At 37.8% G+C, this 24,297-nt stretch overlaps 1 protein-coding gene across 3 annotated transcripts in view; it reads right to left on the reverse strand.

Annotated features, from left to right (window-relative positions):
- The window catches only part of LOC132119448 (SLIT-ROBO Rho GTPase-activating protein 2-like), a 106,765-nt gene that overhangs the window by 40,413 nt on the left and 42,055 nt on the right, over positions 1-24,297 (reverse strand). For 2 of the 3 annotated variants that reach the window (XM_059529415.1, XM_059529413.1), the window contains exon 3: positions 10,199-10,391. In XM_059529415.1, coding sequence (XP_059385398.1) covers positions 10,199-10,391 — 193 coding nt within the window. Of the gene's footprint in view, positions 1-10,198; positions 10,392-11,642; positions 11,722-24,297 lie in introns of those variants that run through there. The other variant, XM_059529414.1, reaches the window with a different exon arrangement.

Genomic DNA, 24,297 nt, shown 5'->3' on the forward strand with positions numbered 1-24,297 from the left:
AACAGCCAAGGTATTTCAACAGATGATAAAGGAAAGAGATTCATATAATTAGAGTTTAATTATTTGACAGACTGCTGAATTTCAGTATTTGCTTGTTCATGGAGCCCAAGAGCTCAAATACTGTATATGCTGCACTGAAAATGGAAACATCATTTTTAGTGATTCAACTACAAATGCAACTAAAGTCGGCATGTTTAAAACATCTGTTTGAGCACACCACTCACAAATAACGTATCTCTCCATCAACTTTCCCAGACACCCTTTCCCTTATCTAAACAACAGCGGTTAAGAAGTGTAGCAGAAATAATTGCATTTGGATGTTTGGAGGCTACGGCTGAGGTAAAGAATGGAATGAGATCTTGATGCTGGCTCTGCCAATGATCTCACAATATGCTGGTATAAAGCAAGACTTGGGAAGCAGGGAAGAATGAAACCGGTTCGAGCATGTAGCAAGAACTGAAGCAAAAATAAAGGTCTTGCACAACAAGGGTTCAAAGAAGGCAAGTTCCTGATGCTAAACCACAGAGATGTGTGCCAAAAAATGGTGGTAACACCTCCGTTATTGTCATTGTGTAGGACATCTAACCACACAAGGAGCATGAGAATAAACCATCAAAACAAATCTTTAAATCTTCAAAAATCCTAAATTGTGTATAAAAACTAATACAAATTTGAAACTGAAAGTCTATTAATTGTTGAATGATTAAAACCAAACTGAGACTTTGACATCCCTGAGAAACATCCTCCCAAACACACTAATTTCCTTTTTCATATGCAAAGAAGCAAAACACATGCTTAACCACATAAGATGGAGTCCTAGGAGAAACCCAATTCCTCTTGAGAAATGAACAAAGGGACGTTGATGAGATTAGTATGGCCTGACGGAAAAAGGGATCTTAAATGGGTATTCAGACGAGGGAGCTCCGGGTTCATTTCTGGAAGGCCATGAAAAAGCTGAGATCACATAAGAGGAGGAATTGGCCAATTAACAGCAAGGTCATCGCAGACAGAGCCAGTCTTTCACCAACGGAACAGTCCACAAATCCAAGAAGGGCTAATTCCTAAGTGACATACACTAGGGACGTGACATGGTGGCATGTGAAGAATTTGAGAGATGAAGAACACTAAGGAATTCCTGACATTCGGTTTGACTAAAATGACAGGGTTTATCAATGATACTACTACACACCAGGAAGTCCTGAACTTAGGCATGGACCACGAGGGGAAAGTAATCCTAAGCAAGGGTGCATTAAATTGTTCAAAAGTGACAGTAAAGACATGTCTAATGTTACAAAAGATCTTTTTTATTCATTCAGCAAATAAATGATTTCTGACTGAAGTAACGGCTGCTGAAAATTAAGCTTTGCCATCCATCACAGGAATAAATTACATTTTAAAATATATTCAAATAGGAAACATTTTTATATTTTTACAGTTTTACTGTATTTATGATCAACATGTGCTAAGCAACATTAGGAGTCAAATATAAACTGTGGCCATCCTTAAAAATATTCAGGCCATCCTTAAAAATATTCTTGTTTGCCGTAACCCGACCGACCCTGTCAATTTAAGACCGACTCAATTTATTTGTATTTTTTTTATTTTAGTCCGACCGACTTGCCGGATGTAAATTTATGTTAAGACCGACCAATTATTATTATTTTTTTTCCTCCTCAAACAACTATTACAAAAGCAATTAAATAATTTTAATTATATTTTGGTAAGTATTGTAAATATATAAATTGCCTAGGCCTAAATACAAATGAAGACTACGTTCTTTCTTTAAAAAAAAAACCTGTGATGTCATCTATGTTTACACAGATGTCACACTATGGCCTGTGCATTCACTTCGTCTCATACTCTCATTCACTGTCAGAGTCAACAGTTCTCGCTTGGTGCCCAGATCTTTTCCCATCCCTTCTCCCGTCTAGTCAAAAATTTAGAAAATCTATTGCACGAATCGATTGGACCAACCAACATAAGTTTCGAAAACGAAAATAGGAAATTGATTTTAACCTGTTAACCTGAACCCCCATTATGGGACTCACAGCTGAAAGTGCTCTAACTAACTTATAATTGTAATAGTTTCCTACTTCAGTGTGTTACAAACATAATTGCGGTGTCTTTAGAAAGAAGACCCTTTGGGCTTCACTTTTTATCAACCAGATTTGATAATGCTCAAAAATATTAAAAGTTATAGACACTGAAGTGCCTTGAATTTTTTTTACCACTCTTAAATATTTTTTTATTTGATATAAAAATACATGAAATGAGTCCTGGAGCAATCTAGAAAAGTAATGGGTTGAAAGCCACATGTCTCATGAGCTTCTATTTCAAATCTGAATAAAATATAATGAAAAATGAGACTCCTGCAAATATTTTTATGAGACTAATCTACACCCCCCACCCCCCAAATATAAGAAAATATATTTCCCAATAGTATTGAAGGCTTCTACAAACTATTTAGTCAGTAAACATACCACTGCATAGTTTTTTTTTCAATTATAAAACACTAGACAGAAACTTAGACATCATATAAATGATTTATTTGAGCACTAGAAAAATACAATAAGAATAATTTGAGTAAGAAAAATAAGAATAATAAAAAAAAAGATTTAACTTTGTTTGCCAATTATAGAACATCCTGAGATTGCTAGAGATGAATATTTTACAATGAATTACGATGCAAATAAGTGCTGATGTGCTGATGGCCACTTATACAGATGGTAATAACACAAATGTGCCGAAGTAAATAATCCACTCTCCCTATTCATATAGATGTGTTCACTTTGATAGCCGTGACCATTCAGTAATAGCGAGCTGATTTGGGCTGATTTGCACTCAAACAGATGGTAATCATGCAGATACATTCACATTCAACATAAAACACACTCTCACATATATAAAAAACTCTCTAAAATTAAAAGAAAGAATGGAAACTGTGATCTCTGTAAGTTCCGCCTCCATCAGCTGACAGGTGCGTCAGAGCGCGTCACCAGCTCTCAGGAGAGAGCGCCAAATTCAAATAAACTATCTTCCGCCTATTTTTCATTCATTCATCTGTCGCTGAAGAAATGAAACGTAAACAAAGGAATTATGATCCATATTACAACGTTATTGCTTCGTTGGACTAAACGTGCTTCATGAGATGTCATTCAGTGGACGCTTACCTTTCTAACTAAACCGGGATTTACAGCTGTGGATGTGTTTATGACTCCTTATTACGACGGATCTGGTATGTACAGCGTTTTCATTCATTATTTTTTTTATGTGAACTGCTTACACAAATGTAGCAAATACAGCCTTTATAAGCTTTCCATTGAAAAACAGTGATCTGTCGTCGATGCTTGAGGCTTAGATCTTTATAATGATATATAGTTTGTCAAGATTAAATTTGTCCTGTTTCATTTAATCTATTCATAATCACTGACATGTGCGTATGGGGAGGCTTTGAGGACGAGGGCGTTCTGGTGCAGGTTAACAGGTTTAAAGGCCTTCTCTCGGAGCGCGTCCAGTTTTCTTTTTTTTTTTGGGGAACACGCGCCACACCGCAACCGCAGCTTCGGACACACACGCATAACAGCAAATAATACTTCTGCACAGTGTTTCTCTTTTTACAACAGAAATGTGAATTATGTCGGTATTCAGACAGTCTCATGCATGCAGATACAGATTCGGGCTAGAATTTTTGTTATTGTTGACATTTCTAATCGTAAACACAGCCATGTTGAAGATGCAGTAAATGTTTTGCATTGTTATGTTTTTCGAGAATGTTGCTCTCCTGTTTGTCATTGTGCACGTAACTTCACGCCAATAAATCATCAGAAATATTGGTCTTTACCAATATATTGAATCTTTACATTCGTCCTGCTTGTTGTCCGTGGATTTACCTATATTTGGTGTTATTTGCTGTATAAAACCCATCTAGACATGTAAAATCGATATTACAATATATTCAATGAACACTTGTCACTCAAATCAAACAGAATTTTTTTCAAAGTGACAACCCAAGAAAGCAAAGTAAACAGTCTCTCACATTTGTAGGTTGCATTTACACCTAGCGGTGGATGCAAGTAAAACAGTATAACAGTACCTAATTTTTTTCTTCTCACCTGAAATTCATGCAATAAACATGTTTTTGACAAAGATTTCAATTTGTTTGTGCTCTATATAGCCTGCATCAAAATGAGGTTTGCAGTGATGCGCCCGAAGGCGAGACTTAGGTCTCTGCAGAGCAAAAGTGAGCGTTTATGATCTTGTGGGTGTTTACAAACTGCTGGGTGTTTCTAAATCATGCAATCAAAATGATCCCCCTTACCTAACCCCACCCCTAAACCTACCATCACTATGACGTCAGCCAATCAGGTATCATGATCTAAAAACACCCTGATCTGGTAACTCCCATTACTTTCCTGCAGAGACCTATACTTGCCGAAGGCACGGGTTGAAGACCCAGTCAGTGATGTCACGATATGCTAATTTGTTTAAATTCATACCTATGTAATCACCATCACAAAAAACTTTACTTTTTTTTTTACATTTAAACTTGAAAAAAAAAAAAATATATATATATATAGAACTACTTACCGACCCTTTTTTAATTTTTTTTTACTGTTACTGCAAACTAAAATATTTTTAAGGATGGCCTCATTCACTCAGTCTTGTTTGTAAGGTACATGAGAAAGTGTTGAGGGGAATTCTTCACTCTGGTGAGAAGTGTTTTACAAGGCCTCGGTTTCTGTCCAGACATGATGCTGGAAAGACATCAGTCAAGCTAGTCAGAATGGAGAGGAAATGAAACTTACCCTGCCTGCTTTCTCTTACCGTCACACACTTATGAAGTACAGGCACACACACCAGACCAGACAGACTAACTTCCTCCTGTCAAACTAAACCCTGAGCTCTTCCTCACACCTCCCGGGAGGTATCATGACACTGGATACTGCCGAACAGGCAACATTACGACACTTGTATAGGGAAGTCTAACACATGCAAAGTTCATTGGCCTCCTGACAGATAAGGGTGTCCAGTCCTGTTGACAATATATTTACTGTCAGTAAATTTGTTGATTTCTGTAGTTGATGGTAAATTTGTTTAAATATGCTAAATTACATTTACAATAAAACCAGCTAAGCTGAACATACAACATATGACATTATTGTGCCATAACTCACTTTAATTAAAGCACCTTTGCAAATCGAATAAAACAATAAAAAAGCACCTGCTGCACATTCGTCACCACACATAATTTTCTAGAACTAGAGTTAAACATCTTGCTGTAGAAAAGGTATATCAAACCATTAATACCATTAATGAAGGGTTCAATTAAATATACCTGAACCAGCTAATTAAGGTCTTACAGACTACTAGACACTTCCAGGCAGGTGTTTTGGATCAGTCTGAAGCTAAACTCTGCAGGATGGTTGCCCCACATTTGTAGAGCTGGATAACCCTGAACTAATGGTGCATTTACGCCATATCGTAATTACCATCTCGTAATTTCAAGATGACAACACGTGACTTTCTACTCAGAGCTGTTCATGTCCTCTGACTTGGAATTCTATTTTTCTATGGCAACACCATCAACGCCTAAACATAACCTGCGGTGGTCAGCTGGTACAGCGGTCACGTGGTACAAGTCGTAGCTCTCAGAAAACTCCTGGTTCACAAATTGTATTTACGAGTTCTATTAGGACATGAATGCTTTTTACAAGTTGGAATCTCGTAATTATAGGAATTTAGATATGGCATAAACGCACCTTAATGGTGCATTCAAGTCCTCCTAGGAAGTTCATATTTACGAGTTGGCAAGTCGTATTTACGACGTCAGGTGTGATCAAGTCACTTTGGTCGAAACTAGGTGGGGATTTAACTTTTCTACTTAAAATTCAACTTTTAACTCTACATCTATAAAACGATGAATAAGAATGTACGTCATTGTGTTGATTTGCTTTTTTTTAATTACATTTACGAATGTGATGTAGAGTGAATAATGGTAATTTTAAAATAATGTTATTTTATTAATTTCAACAAATTTTCCGCCAATACAGATGCTGTATAACTCTAGTCTTTGTCTGTATCCATTGAATCTGACATGTTTTCTCACTGACATGCCCCCAAGTCATAGCTTAAAGAAAATGTTGAGTTTCCCACTTGTAATAACGACTTGGTGTTCATGTGCGTTCATCTTGTAAATACATTAGGAATTGAGATAACACCATATGACAACATTTAAAAAACTATGAAATGATGAAACCGCCATTGTCCATAACGTGTTCTTGGCTCGTGGTGTAATCTTGGATCACCACAGTGGACCATTAAGCGTGTGACACATCACCACTTCTGTGTGACACCAGTGTAACCACCGGACTTCTTATTTGTCATGAGTCCAGACGTTGTGGTGAGTTTCAGTTGCTTCTTTGTATCAACTCAATCCATTTGTAGAAAATCAGGCATGTTAGAAATTAGGTCAGTACCACGGCGTGTTATTTTCTTAACCATGCTGTCCTTTCACTGCCGGGAGACTCGTCATCGGGCCTCCTGCTAGCTTGCTGAACAAATGACGCACACTGTCATCCCACACATAGAGGAGCCATTTGACCCTTGACGGAAGGCATTGAGCTGAACTCTACCCTGTGACAACATAAGCAGCATATCAGGAATCTCCAATAGATCCCCATAGCTGCCCTTTAGTTTATCGATTTGGGGCCTCACCGACAGCTATGTTCTTCTGGAAGAGCGAGGCCGGAAAATACCTCACATTCCTTCCTGGCATCATAGTCTCAGATGTTGCCTTTTCCCTGTTAAACATGCAGATGTTGAAACTAGATTCCTGGGGCTCAGGGGACCCACGGAGGGCAGGGGATGGAATTTAGGACGAGATTACAATCAGATTAGAACATTTATCTCAATGGGGTCACTGGAATCAGGGCTTACATGAGCAGGGGTTACTGGAGTCTTGGTGTAGTGAGGGGGTGTTCAGAGAAAGAGATGATGTAATGCGGGGAAATGTAGAAGAACAAAAGTGAGCTATGAGGAAATCAGTAGACAAGCAGAAGAAATGATGTTAAAATGAAGAAATGAGTGTGAAATGAGGAAATGCAAGCACAAGAGAGCAAATAAATGCCTGAAGGTGAAGTCTTCTTAATGCTTAAGATTAGAAAATTTAAAAATTCACTTAGTGCTTAAAATTGTATCGTAAAAAATTACGCATTTTCTTCTTCTCTTATTACTTTCCATTCATCAATCCATGATTATTAGTTCATTTCTGATAAGATTAATTAAAAAGTAGATAAAAACTAATACAATTTATAAATTTGTATTAACCAGTAATAATTGATTATAATTCATTATTGCTGTTTGCGTATTAATTAACTATGTCTTTATAGATTTTCCATAAAACATTTTATTTCTGATAAATTTAGGATAATGGTTCAAATCAGAAATAATTACAATAATTACAAAATTGTATAATGTATTAAATTATATATATATATATATATATATATTAGGGCTGCATGATGTGTCGTTTAAGCATCGATATCGCGATGTACGATTTCACGATAGCCACATCGCAGGATGTGCGATGTAGGCTGTCGTAGTTGATCCGTTATTCATTAACTGTATGGGCCAGAGAGAGCGTGTGAGAGAGCGCGCGCGCGCGAGAGAGAGCGTGTGAGAGAGCGCGCGCGCGCGCGAGAGAGAGAGAGAGAGAGAGAGAGAGAGAGAGAGAGAGAGAGAGAGAGAGAGAGAGAGAGAGAGAGAGAGAGAGCGCGCGCGAGAGAGAGAGAGAGCGTGAGAGAGAGAGAGAGCGTGTGAGAGAGAGAGAGCGTGTGAGAGAAAGAGCGTGAAATAGAGAGAGAGAGAGCGTGTGAGAGAGAAAGAGAGAGAGAGAGAGAGAGCGAGCCCCGGCCGCACGCTCAACGTCTTCAAACAACACAAGCTCTGTCTTGCTCTCTCTCCCTCGCGCATATTAATCAATTGACACGATGGTGTCGATGTTTAAATCATTTAAAATGAGAATGTAAGTGTGCTCACCCCATTTTTGTTTGTAAGAAAAAAATAGATTAGATTTCATATCGCAATATATATCGCAGAAAAATTAAATATCGCAATGTAATTTTTTCCCAATATCGTGCAGCCCTAGTTTATATACATACATACACATAGAAACACACGTATACACACACATTAAAATTATTATTATTATTATTCATTAATATGAATACATACTTGTTTTTACTTATTTCATTAGTTATATATTTTCTGAATCATTTTTTCATACTTTTTATAAATGTTTTTAATTAAAATGTAGATGTTCAAATAAAATATATTCTTATTCTTAAAAGTTTTTATTATCATTATTATAAAAAATGTTAATTTATTATTATTATTTATTTAATTTTTTTCAGTAACTTCTGATTCATTTTGCTCAAAAAAAAGTCTATCTTATGACATATATTGCTGTAGACCAAAAATGAATATTGTGGTGTACACCCATCGCTTATTCTAGAGCACGTGTAGCTCTCCATTTGAAACTGAACCTCTCCCAGGGTCTAAGGTACACAGGGGTCTCATGTGCACCATGCTCTGATAAAGCACAGAGCTGTCACACAAAACCACTCTCAAAAAACATGTGTGCTATCTATTGATTATTTCTAGAAGCTGTCACAGAGCCTTATGTTGACTTTCCCAGACTTAAGCCTCCAGCACTCCAAACCATTATATTGGGAGCTGAGGAGTCAAGAGCAAATACAAAGAGCAAAACAACATGAAAAGTCAAAGAGTGAAAAGGGAAGGAGCCAAGAGAAGCTCATGACAAGGTGGAAAATGAAAGAAACAATGAAATAAAGGAAAAGTTCAAGCACTGGATATCCCCCATGTCAAAACAGTGCCTGGAGCAAAACCGCCAGAAAGAAACCTGTCAAGGTACGCACACTAGAATCTGAAAAACAACTCAAATCCAGTCCAACCTATTTACACAGCAAGCATAAAAGAGTGACAATGTGTCACTGCAAATACAGAACATCGGGAGTTACCAAAGCACCTTGATAAATGTTAACACAAACTTTATAGTAGTACAGGGAAGATGTTATTGTTACCTTCATAAAGGTTCTCATCACAAACTGCTTCAGATAACAAGAAGAGTCATAATTCACACATAAGCCAGCGCAAGCAATTATACTTAAAACTTTTGAGTTTTAATTGGTCTTTAAACTCTTCATTGTTATTCCTTGAGGATGAGGTTAACACATCTTCACACGATCAAACTGAATCCAACAGGATCCAAGCGTCTGACCACAGAGATCCGTTTAGATACTATGTACCACTGATTAATAGGCTCTTCTGCGGCATATCCTGTCATAATGACTGCTGTGAGACTGCATCATTCTCAAAGCTCGCTAGATGGTATCGGAAAACTTGCATTCATTTAATGCCAGCTCTTCAGTATAATTGCCACATGCCTTTCTACACAACTAAGCTTTAAAAAGCCTGTTCAAAAGTCTAGCTTTATGTATAAAAATGATATCAGGGCCACTAAAAAGACTGTTTTGTTTCATGCTGAACAATAAAATTAGCATTATAAGCTAATATAGCCAATCAGACAGGATAATAAAAACATTTATATCTTGAGTAAGAAAATAATTGCTCTACTTCCACTGCTTTTCTTAACGTTACGCCAGCTGTTTCTTCGTAATATGGCATAATAACACTAACTGCTACAGAATCAGGATCAAATATGGGTCACTGGAGCAGAACTAAGAACTTCAAAAGAAAATACTCGACTTAATTCCACGATCAGAATCCCTGCTGCTATCTCATCAGAGATATGAGACAACCCTCTTAAATAACAGCGGGGTCTTGTGAAATCCTCAAAGGACTTACTGTATTTACATTGCCAGAAGCTGGTTCATCATCATTCTGACAAACAAGGAGACTTTCTTTACGCCTACATGCTAAAATATGAGTTTTAGATTTAGACCATAGATTTGAATGAATTTATCTGGAATAAGCCAAAAGGGAGGTGTTGACTCAACCATCTCAACTTTCAGCTTTTTGATTGAGTAAGAGATGGAAAATAAAACCTGGATAAACATAGTGATTTCAAACCTTGCCCAGGCAATGGCACAGATCACAGGACTCAGCAAAAAATAAAATAAAAAAGGCTTGCTGGAAACACGGCCAAATGCTCTCTTACTTGAATTGAGGGTCCTTTGTGTAACGCGTTTTGGCCAGGAACCTCTCGGCTAGTTTCTCTAGGTTGCGGGAGTAGTCCATCTCGATCTCAGCCTTCTTGCGGAAGAAGTCCTGCAGGTCCTGCAGGAGCTGCACACGGAGCTCACATTGCTGGTCCAAACACTTAAGCTGCTCCACCAACTGGGTTCGGATCTCTGCCAATCAGAGGAGGAGAAGAAGCAGACTTATTACAATACTTCACACTCCGGTTATGCATTCTTTAGGTGTTTAGAGCAGAATGTAAATTTTACTAATGAAAATCACACACTTACCACTATAATCATCTATCTACACAACTTAACCATACACTAACATTTAAAAGTTTGGGGTTGGTCAGATTTTTTGAAAGAACTCTATCTTATGGTAAAAATAACCACTCAGCAAGGGCCATATGAGATCATGGGTGGTGAGTGACATTTTTTTTTTCTCCTAAATGGAACGTTTGCCATCATAATTTAATCTAGGATGCTTCAGGTTTAGGTTTTCTATAGAACTTTTACTCCACATATGTGGAATATTCCTTAAGCCACCAAAATGATACTCAATGCATGAATAAAATCATGAGATGCCAATTTTTTCCTGTAATTTGATAACTAACTGGGGAAATTTGCATTTCTTTTTCAAATGCTCAAACCATAAAAATCTACGCCGGTAAACTCAACCTCTATGGAGGAAAGTTTCTTTTGGACATTGTTTTCCATGGAAAACTCAATTAAAATGAAAAATATTTAAATGTAGGACTGCTCACTATAACATGATCATACTCCGATTCAGACAGAAAAAAAAAATTGTCATCCACATTTCACAATCTAGTCTATGCGGCTCTAGTCTAGTTCCTCAAAACAAGTCAAAAATAGCTGGTGGGCAGACATTTCAGCCTTTTATGCAAAAATCTAATGTTTCAAAGAACAGGATTTATGATCATCATTAAGTAAATTGGTACATTAGCCTAACACTTCTCAATAGACAGAAAGACAATGCATAGGGTCAAGAGAGCTCTTCACAGAGGTCCATCATGCACACACACACACACACACACACACACACATTACTCCGCTCAATCCCGAGAACCTATTGAAATATTGAATTTTGATGTTTACGTTGATCTCTTAGGAAGCCTAGAACTATGGATATACCTACTTGACCTGAATACTAAAGCTCCAATTAAAAAGACATGACACGATACAGCAGAGCCATCTAATCTAGCTGTCGTATAGCACTTTAATAATTCAATTAGTCCTTCATCCAAACATGAACAACTACAAACTAGCAGCACCCATTTCATCGTTTACAGCTCCAGAATCACATTTCAGTTGATCTACTGACAGCAAGTCGTGAGTTCGCTTTCAAACCAGTGTCACGGGTGATGAGAAAACAACCTGAGAAAGTCCAAGAATCAACAATACCTTTGCATTTCCTGCTGTAAAGAAATCGAATGACTTTTGCCTCCATATGCTCTAATTTTTCCAGCCCGGAGAAGAGAGGAGACCAGCGTGGTGTGACAGTCCCAGGGCTATGATACCCAGCTGTCCCGACTCTATTGTGCTTCTGCGCTGAGACCACAGTTTCATTCTGACATCACACAGAAGTGGGATTTCCACAGCCTCTGTGTCTCGGTCAAGTCAAACACAACAAAGATCACACCATTTACATCCTAGGACTGTAGGGCTGGGCTTTTCCCACTTCATATGACTCACTGTGATGATTTTTACATGACTATATCATAAGGCAGCCCTAGTCTGTGAAAATAACGACCCATGCCTTATTTCTGACATGCCAACATGTGTCAGTACCACTGACACGTGTAATTTTCTGCCGTCTGTATAATTTATGATCATGGGAAATGAGTCAGTGACACATCGTAATGCCTCAGCTCTTAATAAACCCTGTAATTGTAGCAAAAAGCAAAGCATCTCCAAACACGCACAGACACAGAATGGTCAATGAGCCAGTCAGGCCTTCATGGGTTAAATAATGCAATTATGAGCTCATTGTTTCATTTTTATTGAGATACAAAGAAAACAGTACAGATTTGTATACTGGCATCCTTAAAAATGTCTATGTAAGTAGTGGGTGAACTCTCAAAACAGTGGTTTTCAAACTGGGGTAAAATAAAACTAGGATTTGGTGTAGATAAGCATTTTTGGAATTGTAAAGAGTCCATTCAAGTGTCTAGATCACAGTGGTGGTGTGATACTGATGTTTTTATGGCTGAATGTGTTCATTCATGTATACTGTATGTAAAAAACTTCAGCCCTTGATTGGATAGATGAAGGGCATGAAGCCAACAGGGCTGTGTGGGCTAGGGAAAGAAACCGAGGTATAGATCTAATGACAGCACATTAAGCAAGTCTCTGCTGGAAAGTGAAGTGACATTCAGCCAAGTACGGTGACCCATACTCAGAATTTGTGCTCTGCATTTAACCCATCCGAAATGCACACACACAGAGCAGTGAACACACACACACACTGTGAGCACACACCCGGAGCAGTGGGCAGCCATTTATGCTGCGGCGCCCGGGGAGCAGTTGGGGGTTCGATGCCTTGCTCAAGGGCACCTAAGTCGTGGTATTGAAGGTGGAGAGAGAACTGTACATGCACTCGCCCCACCCACAATTCCTGCCGGCCCGGGACTCGAACTCACAACCTTTCGATTGGGAGTCCGACTCTCTAACCATTAGGCCACGACTTCCCATTCACAGTAAAACAGTAATATTAAGTATAACCTGAACAGTTTGTGCCAAATGCAATACAAGTTAGAACAAGCATGACAACTGATTAACTCTGGATCAGTTGAAATGTACAGTAAGTGATCTTCACTCCTCTTTATGTCGAGATTTGAGAAGAGCAGTAAATGCTATCACTGTCATCAACAGCAGAAAGAGCGTAATCTAACCACACTCTCAGGGAAACTCAAGTCAGATGTTCTGCATTTGTCTCAAGTGCTCATAAAATGTTTCCCAAGTCTGAGAAACACTGTGCTACCAATTCTCTGGCCATCCTGCTGTTCTACAGCTACGGGAAAATCCTTTAAAACCGCCTGAGTGGAAAAAAAAACACATACACGCAGTTAGAGAAAATAAAATGAAAACTGAAAATAAAATAAAATGATACTTAAAAATTCTCTTTAGCTCCATATCCACCTCCATGGGCTGACTGAACTCTATGAATTATTCATTAATAAAAAGCTTTTCAAGCATAGTGTGCCTCTTAAAAACATTCAATCAGTCCTTAGGCCAGAAACATACTTGGATAGTCACAATACTGTGAATGTGACAAACCTGTCCATGGCATTAAAATGGATATGGATTATTAAAATAAATGAATAATAATTTTAGATATTTAAGATAGAAGCACATAAATATTAGCACATACATTCAACAGAATAAGTACATTCTACACAAGAGAGGAAGCAGAGGTTTTACTTCTGCAGCTGCCACAAAAAAAGCAACTCTTGCCTCACCGTAATTCTAACTACTTCATTAAAAATTTTTTTTTTTTTTTTTTTTTTTTTTTTTTAAGAAAGAGCAGTTCTTTTTTTTCTTCTGAATCAACAAACAAGGAAACTGACCTTGCTTTAAATGGCCTATTTGACTGTGCCTGAGTTAAGCATGTCATAAACATTAAGGTGACACAAAAGATTAAATGATCTCAGAGTAATCAGACAGCAGTGACCCCTGCCTCCTAGAGTGTGCATATGCTGAACTAGCATTGTATAATGATCTATTTTCAAGGCTAAACGGCAGTCTGCCATGCATGCAAACTTTTGCATGCTGCAAAGTGCTGTCTGGGACCTTCATTATAGGACAGAACCAAACATAGTGTTGAGTAATACCTGCTGGTCCCCAAACAACAATCATCACAGCTACCTGCTGAGATATCTGCTCAGTCAGGTTATTACACAGCCATGCATTATTGATTCTACTGCCTTGAACTAAAAGGAAGGGAGGGAGTGAACAAAACAGATTGACCGACAAGCTGGCACTGAACAAAGGACTGAAAGATAATCTCTGAGAGACAAGCACTGCATGTTACACATCAATGACAAATAAGAGAGCACACACACACACGTTTGTTTTTGTGAAAAGTGGGTTCATCCCATAGGCGTAATGGTTTTTATACTGTACAAACTGTAGATTCTATGGCCCTTCACCAACCATACACCTAACCATAACCCTCACAGGAAACTTTGTGCATTTTTACTTTCTCAAAAAAACTCGATTTATAAGCATTTTGAAAAATGGGGACATAGGTTATGTCCTCATAAGTCACCCTCTCCTTTTAATACCGGTGTCATACACATGTCATTATACAGAGTTGTGTCCTGATATGTCACAAAAACAAGAGCACACACACACACACACACAAAAATAAAAATAGGACAAAATCACAATAAAAATAAATAATAATTAAATAATTAAATGATTTTGAACATCTTGAATACTTATATACTTTAATATAAAAAAGTAATTAATTCATAAATTTTTTTTTCGAGAGAGTCACACCACATGACATTTATTTTGTCGAACAATATCAGATATTAGGGCAATTGTTTATTTATTTTTGAACATTGCTTCAATATATATAATGCCAAACAATATACTTTTTTTCTTTCTTAATTTTTATGTTAGGACAGTTGTACCACTCTCACATTTTTGAGATTTCTTTTTTCTTCACAGAAATTATTGCCATGTTACAGACATGTATTCTGAAAAGCACTACACAAATAATCTCAATTAAATTTCTAAGGACTACAGTGTAACTGCTTATCAGGGGTCTGTAATGTTGCCGTCTCTTCAAAGCCAAATCAATCCTCCTCCCCTCTTCATCCCAGCTGTCACTCTGCTAATTTCCCTGAGAGCATCTCAGCCGGCTCCCCTAAAAACCCCACCCCAAATCTGTCATATCTCATTACAAACCCTCGCTAAGGGCTCCAGACTCCAGGCTTGTCGCCAGAGCTTTTAAAAGCAAGGAGATAGAAATCACCAGGAGGTAGGCGGCAAGACTGCTGTCCTCAAAAACAGAGGCCACGCTCAAAGTTTGTGAACGCTGGGGTGCCATGATGACTAAGCTGATGAGATTAGAGTTCATAGTGCCACTCTGAAAACTCACTGAGCTTGAGGACAGCACTAACAGAGAGAACGAGATGGGTTCAAGTGTCTGAAACCAACACAAACAGCTCAGGAATCCTGTTGTTTTGAGATTAGTCATCCTCACACGGTTGGTAAGTAGATGTTTGAGGTATTCACGAGCAGGCAAACCCTCGTGACACATTCAGAAAATCGAAAACTAAAGAGACCTAAATATATAACAGCAAACAACAAATATCTCAACAAGTTTTAATCTGTCGGCGAAGATCTGAAAGAAAGCATATTCAATTCAGAGGTTTGTTGGCAATTTTCATAAGTGGTTGGGTTTTAGAAACTTTAATGGATTGTTTACCGATAAATTAAAATTGTGATGTTATTTACTTATGTCATTGCTGAGGTTTTAAAGTATTAACCCTCTGAAGTCGATTAACGCGGATACGCGTTATGAGGCATTTTCTCCTGATAACCCCGAAAAGAACTTAAATTACACTTTCAGTTTTGATCGTACAGATAAGTGCAATACATCAATCGAATCTATAAAGGGTCTACTTTTTTTTGTATACAGACATAAGAACAAAACTTTGTGCATTTATAAAATAAAGATAACAAACAAGGTGTGCTGTCTGCAGCCTTTGTCTGCGCTGATCTTTATTTAGACACACGTAATTAAAATGAACTGTAACTCAGTGAATACTCAACGAAGAGACATGAGAGATATATCTATAGAAAGCCTGACATGTCTACTTTTAAATTAAACAAGTGCTGCCAAAAACAGATATTCTGTGATAAAGTAATCCATATGGAAACAACACGATGTCCGTTTTCCACATCTCCCTTCATTATCTTCTAATACGACCATGCCCCCGCGCTGAACGCGCTATTCGGATTCTAATGTTTCATTGAAGCGCGCGGATTGAATACGCCCATACACTTCAACATATCATATCAAACTAGATAATATTAAATTTTTTAGATATACAATTTTGATTCAAAGTACATGAACAAGTAGCATTTTGCAACAATAACAAAAATTCATATTCGCTTTTGAATCACAGCTGGGGTGTGAGAAGAAAAGGAAGATTCACGCACTTACTTGTGTGTTTGTGAAAAATAGCATTGTGCGGCTCTGTGCTGAGCAATTGTCTTCATAAATTTTTATGGGGAAAAAAAGAAGCCAATTCTGAAAGGGATTAGTTGTTTCCAGCAGGGGGGTTTGATGGTGTACACTACTTGCGTCACCAAAGGCAGCTTGAAGGAAACCATCCATTCATCAGAGCAAACAGGAAGCATAAGGGAGCTGACAGGAAATCAGTTTGTGCAGACGGCAATACAGGGAGAGAGCTCCACAATGCAAGAGGAATTGGTCAAAGACTCTTGGGAGAATGGGAAGAACAGCTGGCTGGGATGAAGCCCTGCACCTGGGCACCTGAGCTACGGTTTGAGGCCAACTGATTGTCCAAATTACAGGGAACATTAAAGAGAAGCACTTTTAGTTACATGCAGTACGATTCTTTGAGTCCCACTTTGGTCTGTTCATCATTTTATTACATTTCAGCGGGGCGGACACTATTAGTTCTAGACATGCCAAACCTAATCCGCAAATGAAAGATGCATTTTTCATTGAATGGAGGAGGAAACAGGAAATGGGGGGAAGAGATACAGTTTCAGGAGAGGTAGAGGGAACGCTAGGAGGGAAAGTAGAAATACCGTAATTAGCCAGATTTTGCATTAACATTTCCCTTATTGCATGTGTTAATTTTGTTAACAAAAACTATGACGAAAAATGTTCATCCACAAGGTTTTTTACCCTGACGAAAACGAGACGACGACGAGACGATAAAGTCATTAAACGATAACTGAGACTAAATGAACATGCAATATTGTTTACGAAAAAGATGACTAAAATGTAGTTAAAAGAAACAGTCAAAACAATTCAGACTCCTGTACAAGACTATTAAATCCTTTTCTGGACCTTGACACTATTATTTACTTGGCAGCAATGGAACAGTCTCAAGCCTTCAGGTTTTCATCCAAAATATCTTAAATTGTTTTCCGAAGACGAACAGAGGTTTTACGGCTTTGGAACAACAAGGGGGTAAATGATTAAAGACCAAAGTTTCATTTTGGGGTGGAGTATCCCTTTAAATGTAATTTTACTATTAGGAAATTCTCTGTTATAATATTTTTCAGAATGTAGACAGGGCTAGTGTATATCAGAAATATTTGATGTTTATTTAGCCTCTAATTGATATCCTGTTATAAATCTGTACACTAATGTTAGATGAGGTAAAATAAAGCATGCATACAAGTCGATATTCTATTGATTTGTGCTTATTGGTGAAAGAGCCATTTCTGATGAAATGTAAAAATACATTTCCCAAATGACAATGGCAATCATTGGAATTAATACTGAACAAAATAATATATTTTACCATTATACAGTAAGGTGAAAATGACAAAAATGTGTAAGTTTCCACTGACTAAAACTAGATTAAAATTCTCAGACATTTAGTCGACTAAAAATTATTTAAAAAAAATTAAATGACTGAATGATACTGCTGCGTTATGGGACCATTGTATGTTGAATAACATTATACTGATGAGGGAGCGATTCCTGTAGGTTTCAATTCTTTGTGAGGACCAATCCAAGGATCTTGTACCATGACTCTAATGTTGTGTAGGGAGACAGTGGAAGGGGAAGAAGAGTGAAAGGCACATGAATGACACCATACTGACACACCAGCACCGGCTACACCAATGAACGTCAGAATGAATAGATAAAATGGGACATGCTCCCATTAGAGAGCAGCTGTCAGGACAAAATAAACATCTCCTTGGTGTAACAAAAGGAGGAGGAAGTGTGTGATGCTTTGTGTGTGAGAGACATCAAGCTCAAAAAATAAACTCAAGCTGACAGAACATTATCATAGCCTTCATTCTCTCCCCTATTTCCATAACCAAACCAGTTACTGTGGAAACCACATCGTACATGAACGGTTGAGATTGGAAATCAAAATCTCTCGCTGAACTCCCTCGATTAATCATTAAAACATTTAAAAGGAGATAATTGCTTTATGATGGTGAGTGGCGACCCATAATTCCTCCTCTTCAGCTAGCCTATTTCAGTGTGAATCAGGAAACAGCATGGGGTTTTCCTTCAGGAGAGACTAATGGGAAAAGGCTCCATCTACACAGCTGATGTTACTCCAAGAGATCCGATGGGGTGAAAAAACTCTACTCATCCGTACAAAACAAGGATAGTTCACACATGCACACACACTTAACAGAATTCTGTCTCTTGAAAACCCTTATAAGGAATAAGGAATAATAGAAAAAAACCATGATGTTGGAAACAAATGAAGGTAAATCCAAAAGTATCTTGTAGTTTACAGATGGCATTTGATCTAAATCTTTTGGGGTTTTGCTAAAGATAGTGCTATGATTTTGCTTGTGCTTATGCTTATAGTGAGGAGTTTGTTTGACCAGTCTTATGCTAAAATGGCAAAAAAAAAAAAAAAATCCCACCAATTTACAGCACACTAAATATCTAAAGCCATTTTTATAGACCAATATCACAAAAAGAGTCTGGGTCTTGACATGGACCAGAAAACAACGATCTAGCAACTACACAGAATGCCCAAACAACCATCTAGAAACGGGGGTTGTCCAAACCTGTTCCTGGACTGACACTGTCCTGCAGAGTATAATGCCTTTAAGTCACATCAGAAATGTGGAATATTTAGAAGTTAAATGCACATGATAGTCACCACAAAGTCGTAGCTACGATTGGGAAATGTGTGACTTTCTTCAAGCCCAGAGTTTCTGAGCAGTAAATTTGTTGAAATTAATTAATAGTTTTACCCCTGTTCTCTAGCCAAGTGCCAACTACAAAATACAACAGAATTATTATGATAGAATATGTATTCAGTTTGCAGCACCTTCATTAAAAAAAAAAAAAACAATAAAAAAAAATAATAAAAAGCAAAACACACCTGATGCTAATTTCTATTCATTATTTTGTAAATGCATTTTTGGTTAGAAAAGGTGTATTCCTAGATTGCTCCGATAAAAGTGATTTGAACATACCAAAAGTTGTAAGTACGACTTCAACTTCAGGATTACTAGAAACTTACAGGCAAGTGTGTTGGATCAGGATGGAGCTAAACTAATGGCCCTACAGGAGCAGGATAGGACACCCCTGCCCCAAAAACACTTCACGTCTTGTAATATGTTACCTTTGCAACCAATGAATGAATTAATTAACTGATTTTGAGAACCGGATCAACTCGGTATTTACATATTTCAGTGAATTATCACTTTAAGATGACAGTTTGCATGGTACCTAAAGAGATCAGTTCACCATTTGATGGCACAAGTTCAGAGCATTCCACCAAAGCGCCAAAGAAAACATCTCAGGGATGGAGGGTGGTTCTTCTTCCCTAGTAAGTTTTGTCAGGAATGGACCAAAGGAGAGTACGCCCAGTGGTGTGAAATTCCTCCCATAAAGCCCAGCTATGTACTGGAACTGCACTGGAGGGAAAGAGAGATTAACCTTCTTCAAGGTTTCTAAGACCCGCCTCAGAATCGCTCAGTAGGTCATGTTATACTACATGGAAAGTGGAAGAGAGTGACTGAAGCAGACAAAAGAAAGATTAATGAAACATTTCATTAACACTAGCAGATTCCATTTCTTAGTCTAGTCTTGTTTACCGAGGCCTCAGGCCAGACTTGCTCTGACCATGAGTGGAATGAAATTCTTTGGCTGTTTGAAAAACAGGAGTCAACCATTACTCCACTCCACAAGCCGGTGCGAAGCCAGGGACGATGCCTGCCACAAACTTTACTTTCTCAAGGTAGAAATTCCTTCAGTGTCACTGTCCTCAATCATGCAACATTGTCTTTTATGATCTAATGCCAGGGGCTACGGCTGGACTACTCCAATTAGCGATTTGTACATGGTTTGGTTAACACTTTCAGAAGTCTATTTACAAACACTGACTGCGGAAAAGCAAATTATCGAGAATTCCCTGGGTTTATTTAAAAATTCATGTGCTCGACTGGTTCAAAGTGACTGCATTCAGAGTTAAAAACTTTAATGAACCGAATGGAGGCTTATAAGGTCAAGTTCATCCTCACTGCTTTTTACAATCACGATCACTATTTGCAAATATTGCTGTAACCTGTAACCTTTATTACATTAATGATGTTGACCGTAATTAAGTGAGTGCAATAACTACTGGTATGCTTTTAGAAAGGCTGTGTTACTCAGATCAACAGTAAAACTACAAAGCTTAAACAGCCGTTTAGTTTTTGATTAACACGGATTATAAAATGACAATTTAGAGGTGGAGCACGATACAGCACTTCAGTTTGTTTTTGAAAGAATTTCCATATGCTCACAAGGGCAGAAATTATTGAAAATACAGTAAAACAGTATTTGTGTGTTTAACATAGTTTAAAAATGAATGCCCAAGAAATATTTCCCATTATTATCAATGTTCAAAACAGTTGTGCAGCCAAAATATTTTGTGGAAACAGACACCTTTTTTCAGTATTTTTTTTAATGAATAAAAAGTTCAAAAGAACAGCATTTATTTAAAATAAACATATTTGTATAAAGTATTTAGTCAATTTTGATCAGTGTAATGCATCCTCCTGAGTCCTGACTGCAATCTTACTGACGTCAAACTTTTGTTCATTTATATAAAACATTCCTGTTAAAAAACAAAAAAAAACAAAAGGAAGCATCATAGACTCCTGACAAGGATATATATATATATATATATATATATATATATATATATATATATATATATATATATATATATATATATATATATATATATATATATATAGGTGTGTGTGTTTCAGTCAGGTTTGCGCTTATTTTTGTGTCAGCAGCCAGACAGTCTTTGAGATCACACGGCACAGCTAGATGAGTGGCATCAGCATACTGAACCAAATTTCATTAAACAAATTCTCATTAAATTTATTTTGCTATCTGTGACATCGCTGGAAGAGAACCACAGCCAATTAGCTCAGCAGATGTTGGGTTGCTTAACAGACAGAGAATGAGAGGGGGGAATGTGTTTCATAAGCTGCTGTACTTTTCTCTCAGACTTTCATAAGAATATATTCTCACTTAACAGAAAAACTGAATGCGACACAATGTATAACTGTTGTCTGTAGGCTCCACTGCATGGAGTAATGTTCCATTTGACAGTAAAGAAGAAAAACACTGAGATGATTCTCCTGAGACCAAGACCAACAGCAAAGCATAAACAAAACAAACCACAGAAAGACATTATCTCTTTAACCTCAACCTGTGAGACACATGATTTTAGAGTCCAGGCACAAATTCTGACTCATTTGGTGACCTATAAGGGTTAGTCTGTGCGCAAAAGATGTGTTTGAGATCGAAGCGAGGGTTGAAGGCACATGTGATCTACCTTCAGTCAAATAATTTAAGGCAATCCTCCGTGACCTTCCATCACCCTCTGCCATGACATTAAACCTTCACATTATCAGCTCCGCCCCTTACTTCATCCAGCCAACCAAAGAGAACACAGAATTTTCCTGAAACTGAGACAGCAGTTATACCAGCTTACTACTTACAAGTACTTACTGGATTGACATCTGATTTACTGAAAGGATGTTTGTATAGCTAAAGATAGAATAATTTTACCTTCATAAAACTCATCTTAATAAATGAAACAATTACAATATTGTTGTTTTGTTCGCCATGTTGTTAGGATCAACTATGGAATCTAAAAGAAATTCAATTGTTTAGAAAACACTGATATACATACATCATATTATACTGCAGAATGAGTAGTATGTTAGTTTGCCAATGTGTACACAGACAGCAAGTTTCATAGTGCATGCATACAGGATAGCTTTTAAAGAGCAAGCATGATGTAGATGATCTGCTGTTGGCTATAATAATGAGTTGACCTTCTGTCTGTTTTCAGGGCTTGTTTCCCTGGTGCCATTTCCTTACCTCACCCAGCATCGCCAGCCCTCCCCAGACCCAATGCCATGAGCGGACACGGCCATCTGTGCTGCAGTCTGGTCCCCTGCTCCTCTCTCCAGTGTGCCATGTACTGCATGGCTCCTTCTACACACGGTAAACCCAACCAGCCATCTGGTAAGAAAGATACCCCGGCCAGGAATTACGGGACGGCATACTGAGGCTCCCTTACCATGGCCATGTTAGCATGGAAAAGGTACAGCAAGAAATACAGAAAGAAATAATAAACTAATTAAAAGCCCTAGAGAGTATCTGACTGTACAGAAGGGATTATCGCATAGGCAAGCAGTAATATTACTAGTCGGGGGTTACTCATATAGAGAGATAAGCTTTTCACTATTTGAAAATGAATGTCTAAGACTGATCAAATGAATGATCAAATCATATGGTTTGTGAAGAAGAGAGAGGAAAGAAAAAGAAAAACAAATGACATTTTGCCAGAAGAACAGGTTTGGCACTGGGATTAAAAGGGGGGAGGTGCAGCAAACAAGCAAATAAGTAAACAAACAAATATTCATTAAATATTTAAATACTGATCATCAAATCAAAAGCTGCTCATGATGACAATTAAGTTGCTGAATAACGTTTCTTACTATTCTAGCATCAGTCTAAAACTGACTCATAACTCCTTAGCAACCATATACCATTGCCCTAGCAACCACCCACAACATGCTAGCTTTAAAGCAGCTTCCGAATGTGCAAGCACCACTCATATTTTCATCAGAAAATATAAAAATCCAGTTGAACTTTATATTCTTTTGGCTGAAAGAATAAAAACAAACCCTTAGTCAATCTTTGTCTAAAATGACAAATTTCACATACAGTGAAAAAACTAGTTCTCTGTGAGATTGACGGACAGATTGCTCTATTGAATGCCTCAGCGGTACAGGCAGCATCTATCAAATACAGGAGGAAGACGCTAACAGTAAGTAAGAAGTAGAGCCGGTGTTCTGGAGGAAAAACACAAGGTTTTCACACAAATCACTCGGAGCACTGGGCAGCCAAACAGTTCTCACTCCCACATTCAGACAACCCAGTACAAACACTTCACACACACACACACACACACACACACACACACACACACGCATATGCAAAACTCCACCATGAGGCTTGATGAACTTAGACACAATCACAGTCTGTTTACAATTGGCCAACGCATAATAATCAGCTTTACTGCCAGTCCAGGGATTTCGGAGGGGCACAATTAATCCAGCGAGCTTTGACAGGAAATTTTCCTAGTAAACTATTCTAGTAATCTGAACCAGATATTCAGTCTGAATCGAGAACTTCATGGATATTTTTCAGAAAGAAATGGCTTAGCACTTGTGTTGTGCAGTAAAAAAAAAAAAAAAACAATTCAAACAAGTCAAGCTTATTGCTTGACTTAGAAAAACAGTGGATGGCACATTCACAATTAATAATAAATACACAAGGCAGAGGAATGTCAGGGTGCACTTTTTTTTGCACTCATTTACACAGAGAACAGGGCCAGCAAACAAATCTGTTGGAGGCACAATTTAACACACTTGTCAGCTGATATTCAGCGGTCTTTTCTCTAAACTAACAATATTTATATTACATACGTAGGGATGCACAAAATAGACAACACAAAATATAGATAATATAGACAACATATGTGTGAGGTGGGTTCAAATATTTTAGGCCACATCCCTCACTAGGAACTAGGTGACTTGTCAGGTAGCTCTCATGATTGCTTTTGCTGTTCTTCTCAATTCAGGACAGAAAGAGAACAAGAAAAGATGGCAAAGGATATATACAGACACATCCTGCTCTTTCAGTAGATACCCGACCTCATTAAGCTCTATGGGGATGTCACTTCCTGTGGAGGACCTGAAGAGTATGCCTAGGGCTGGGTACCGAACTTCAATGCCTTTATGGTATCGAACGAAAAACTTCGATACAATGAGTATTGAAAAA

Source organism: Carassius carassius, chromosome 38 (genome assembly GCF_963082965.1).
Source record: "Carassius carassius chromosome 38, fCarCar2.1, whole genome shotgun sequence".
NCBI lineage: Eukaryota > Metazoa > Chordata > Actinopteri > Cypriniformes > Cyprinidae > Carassius > Carassius carassius.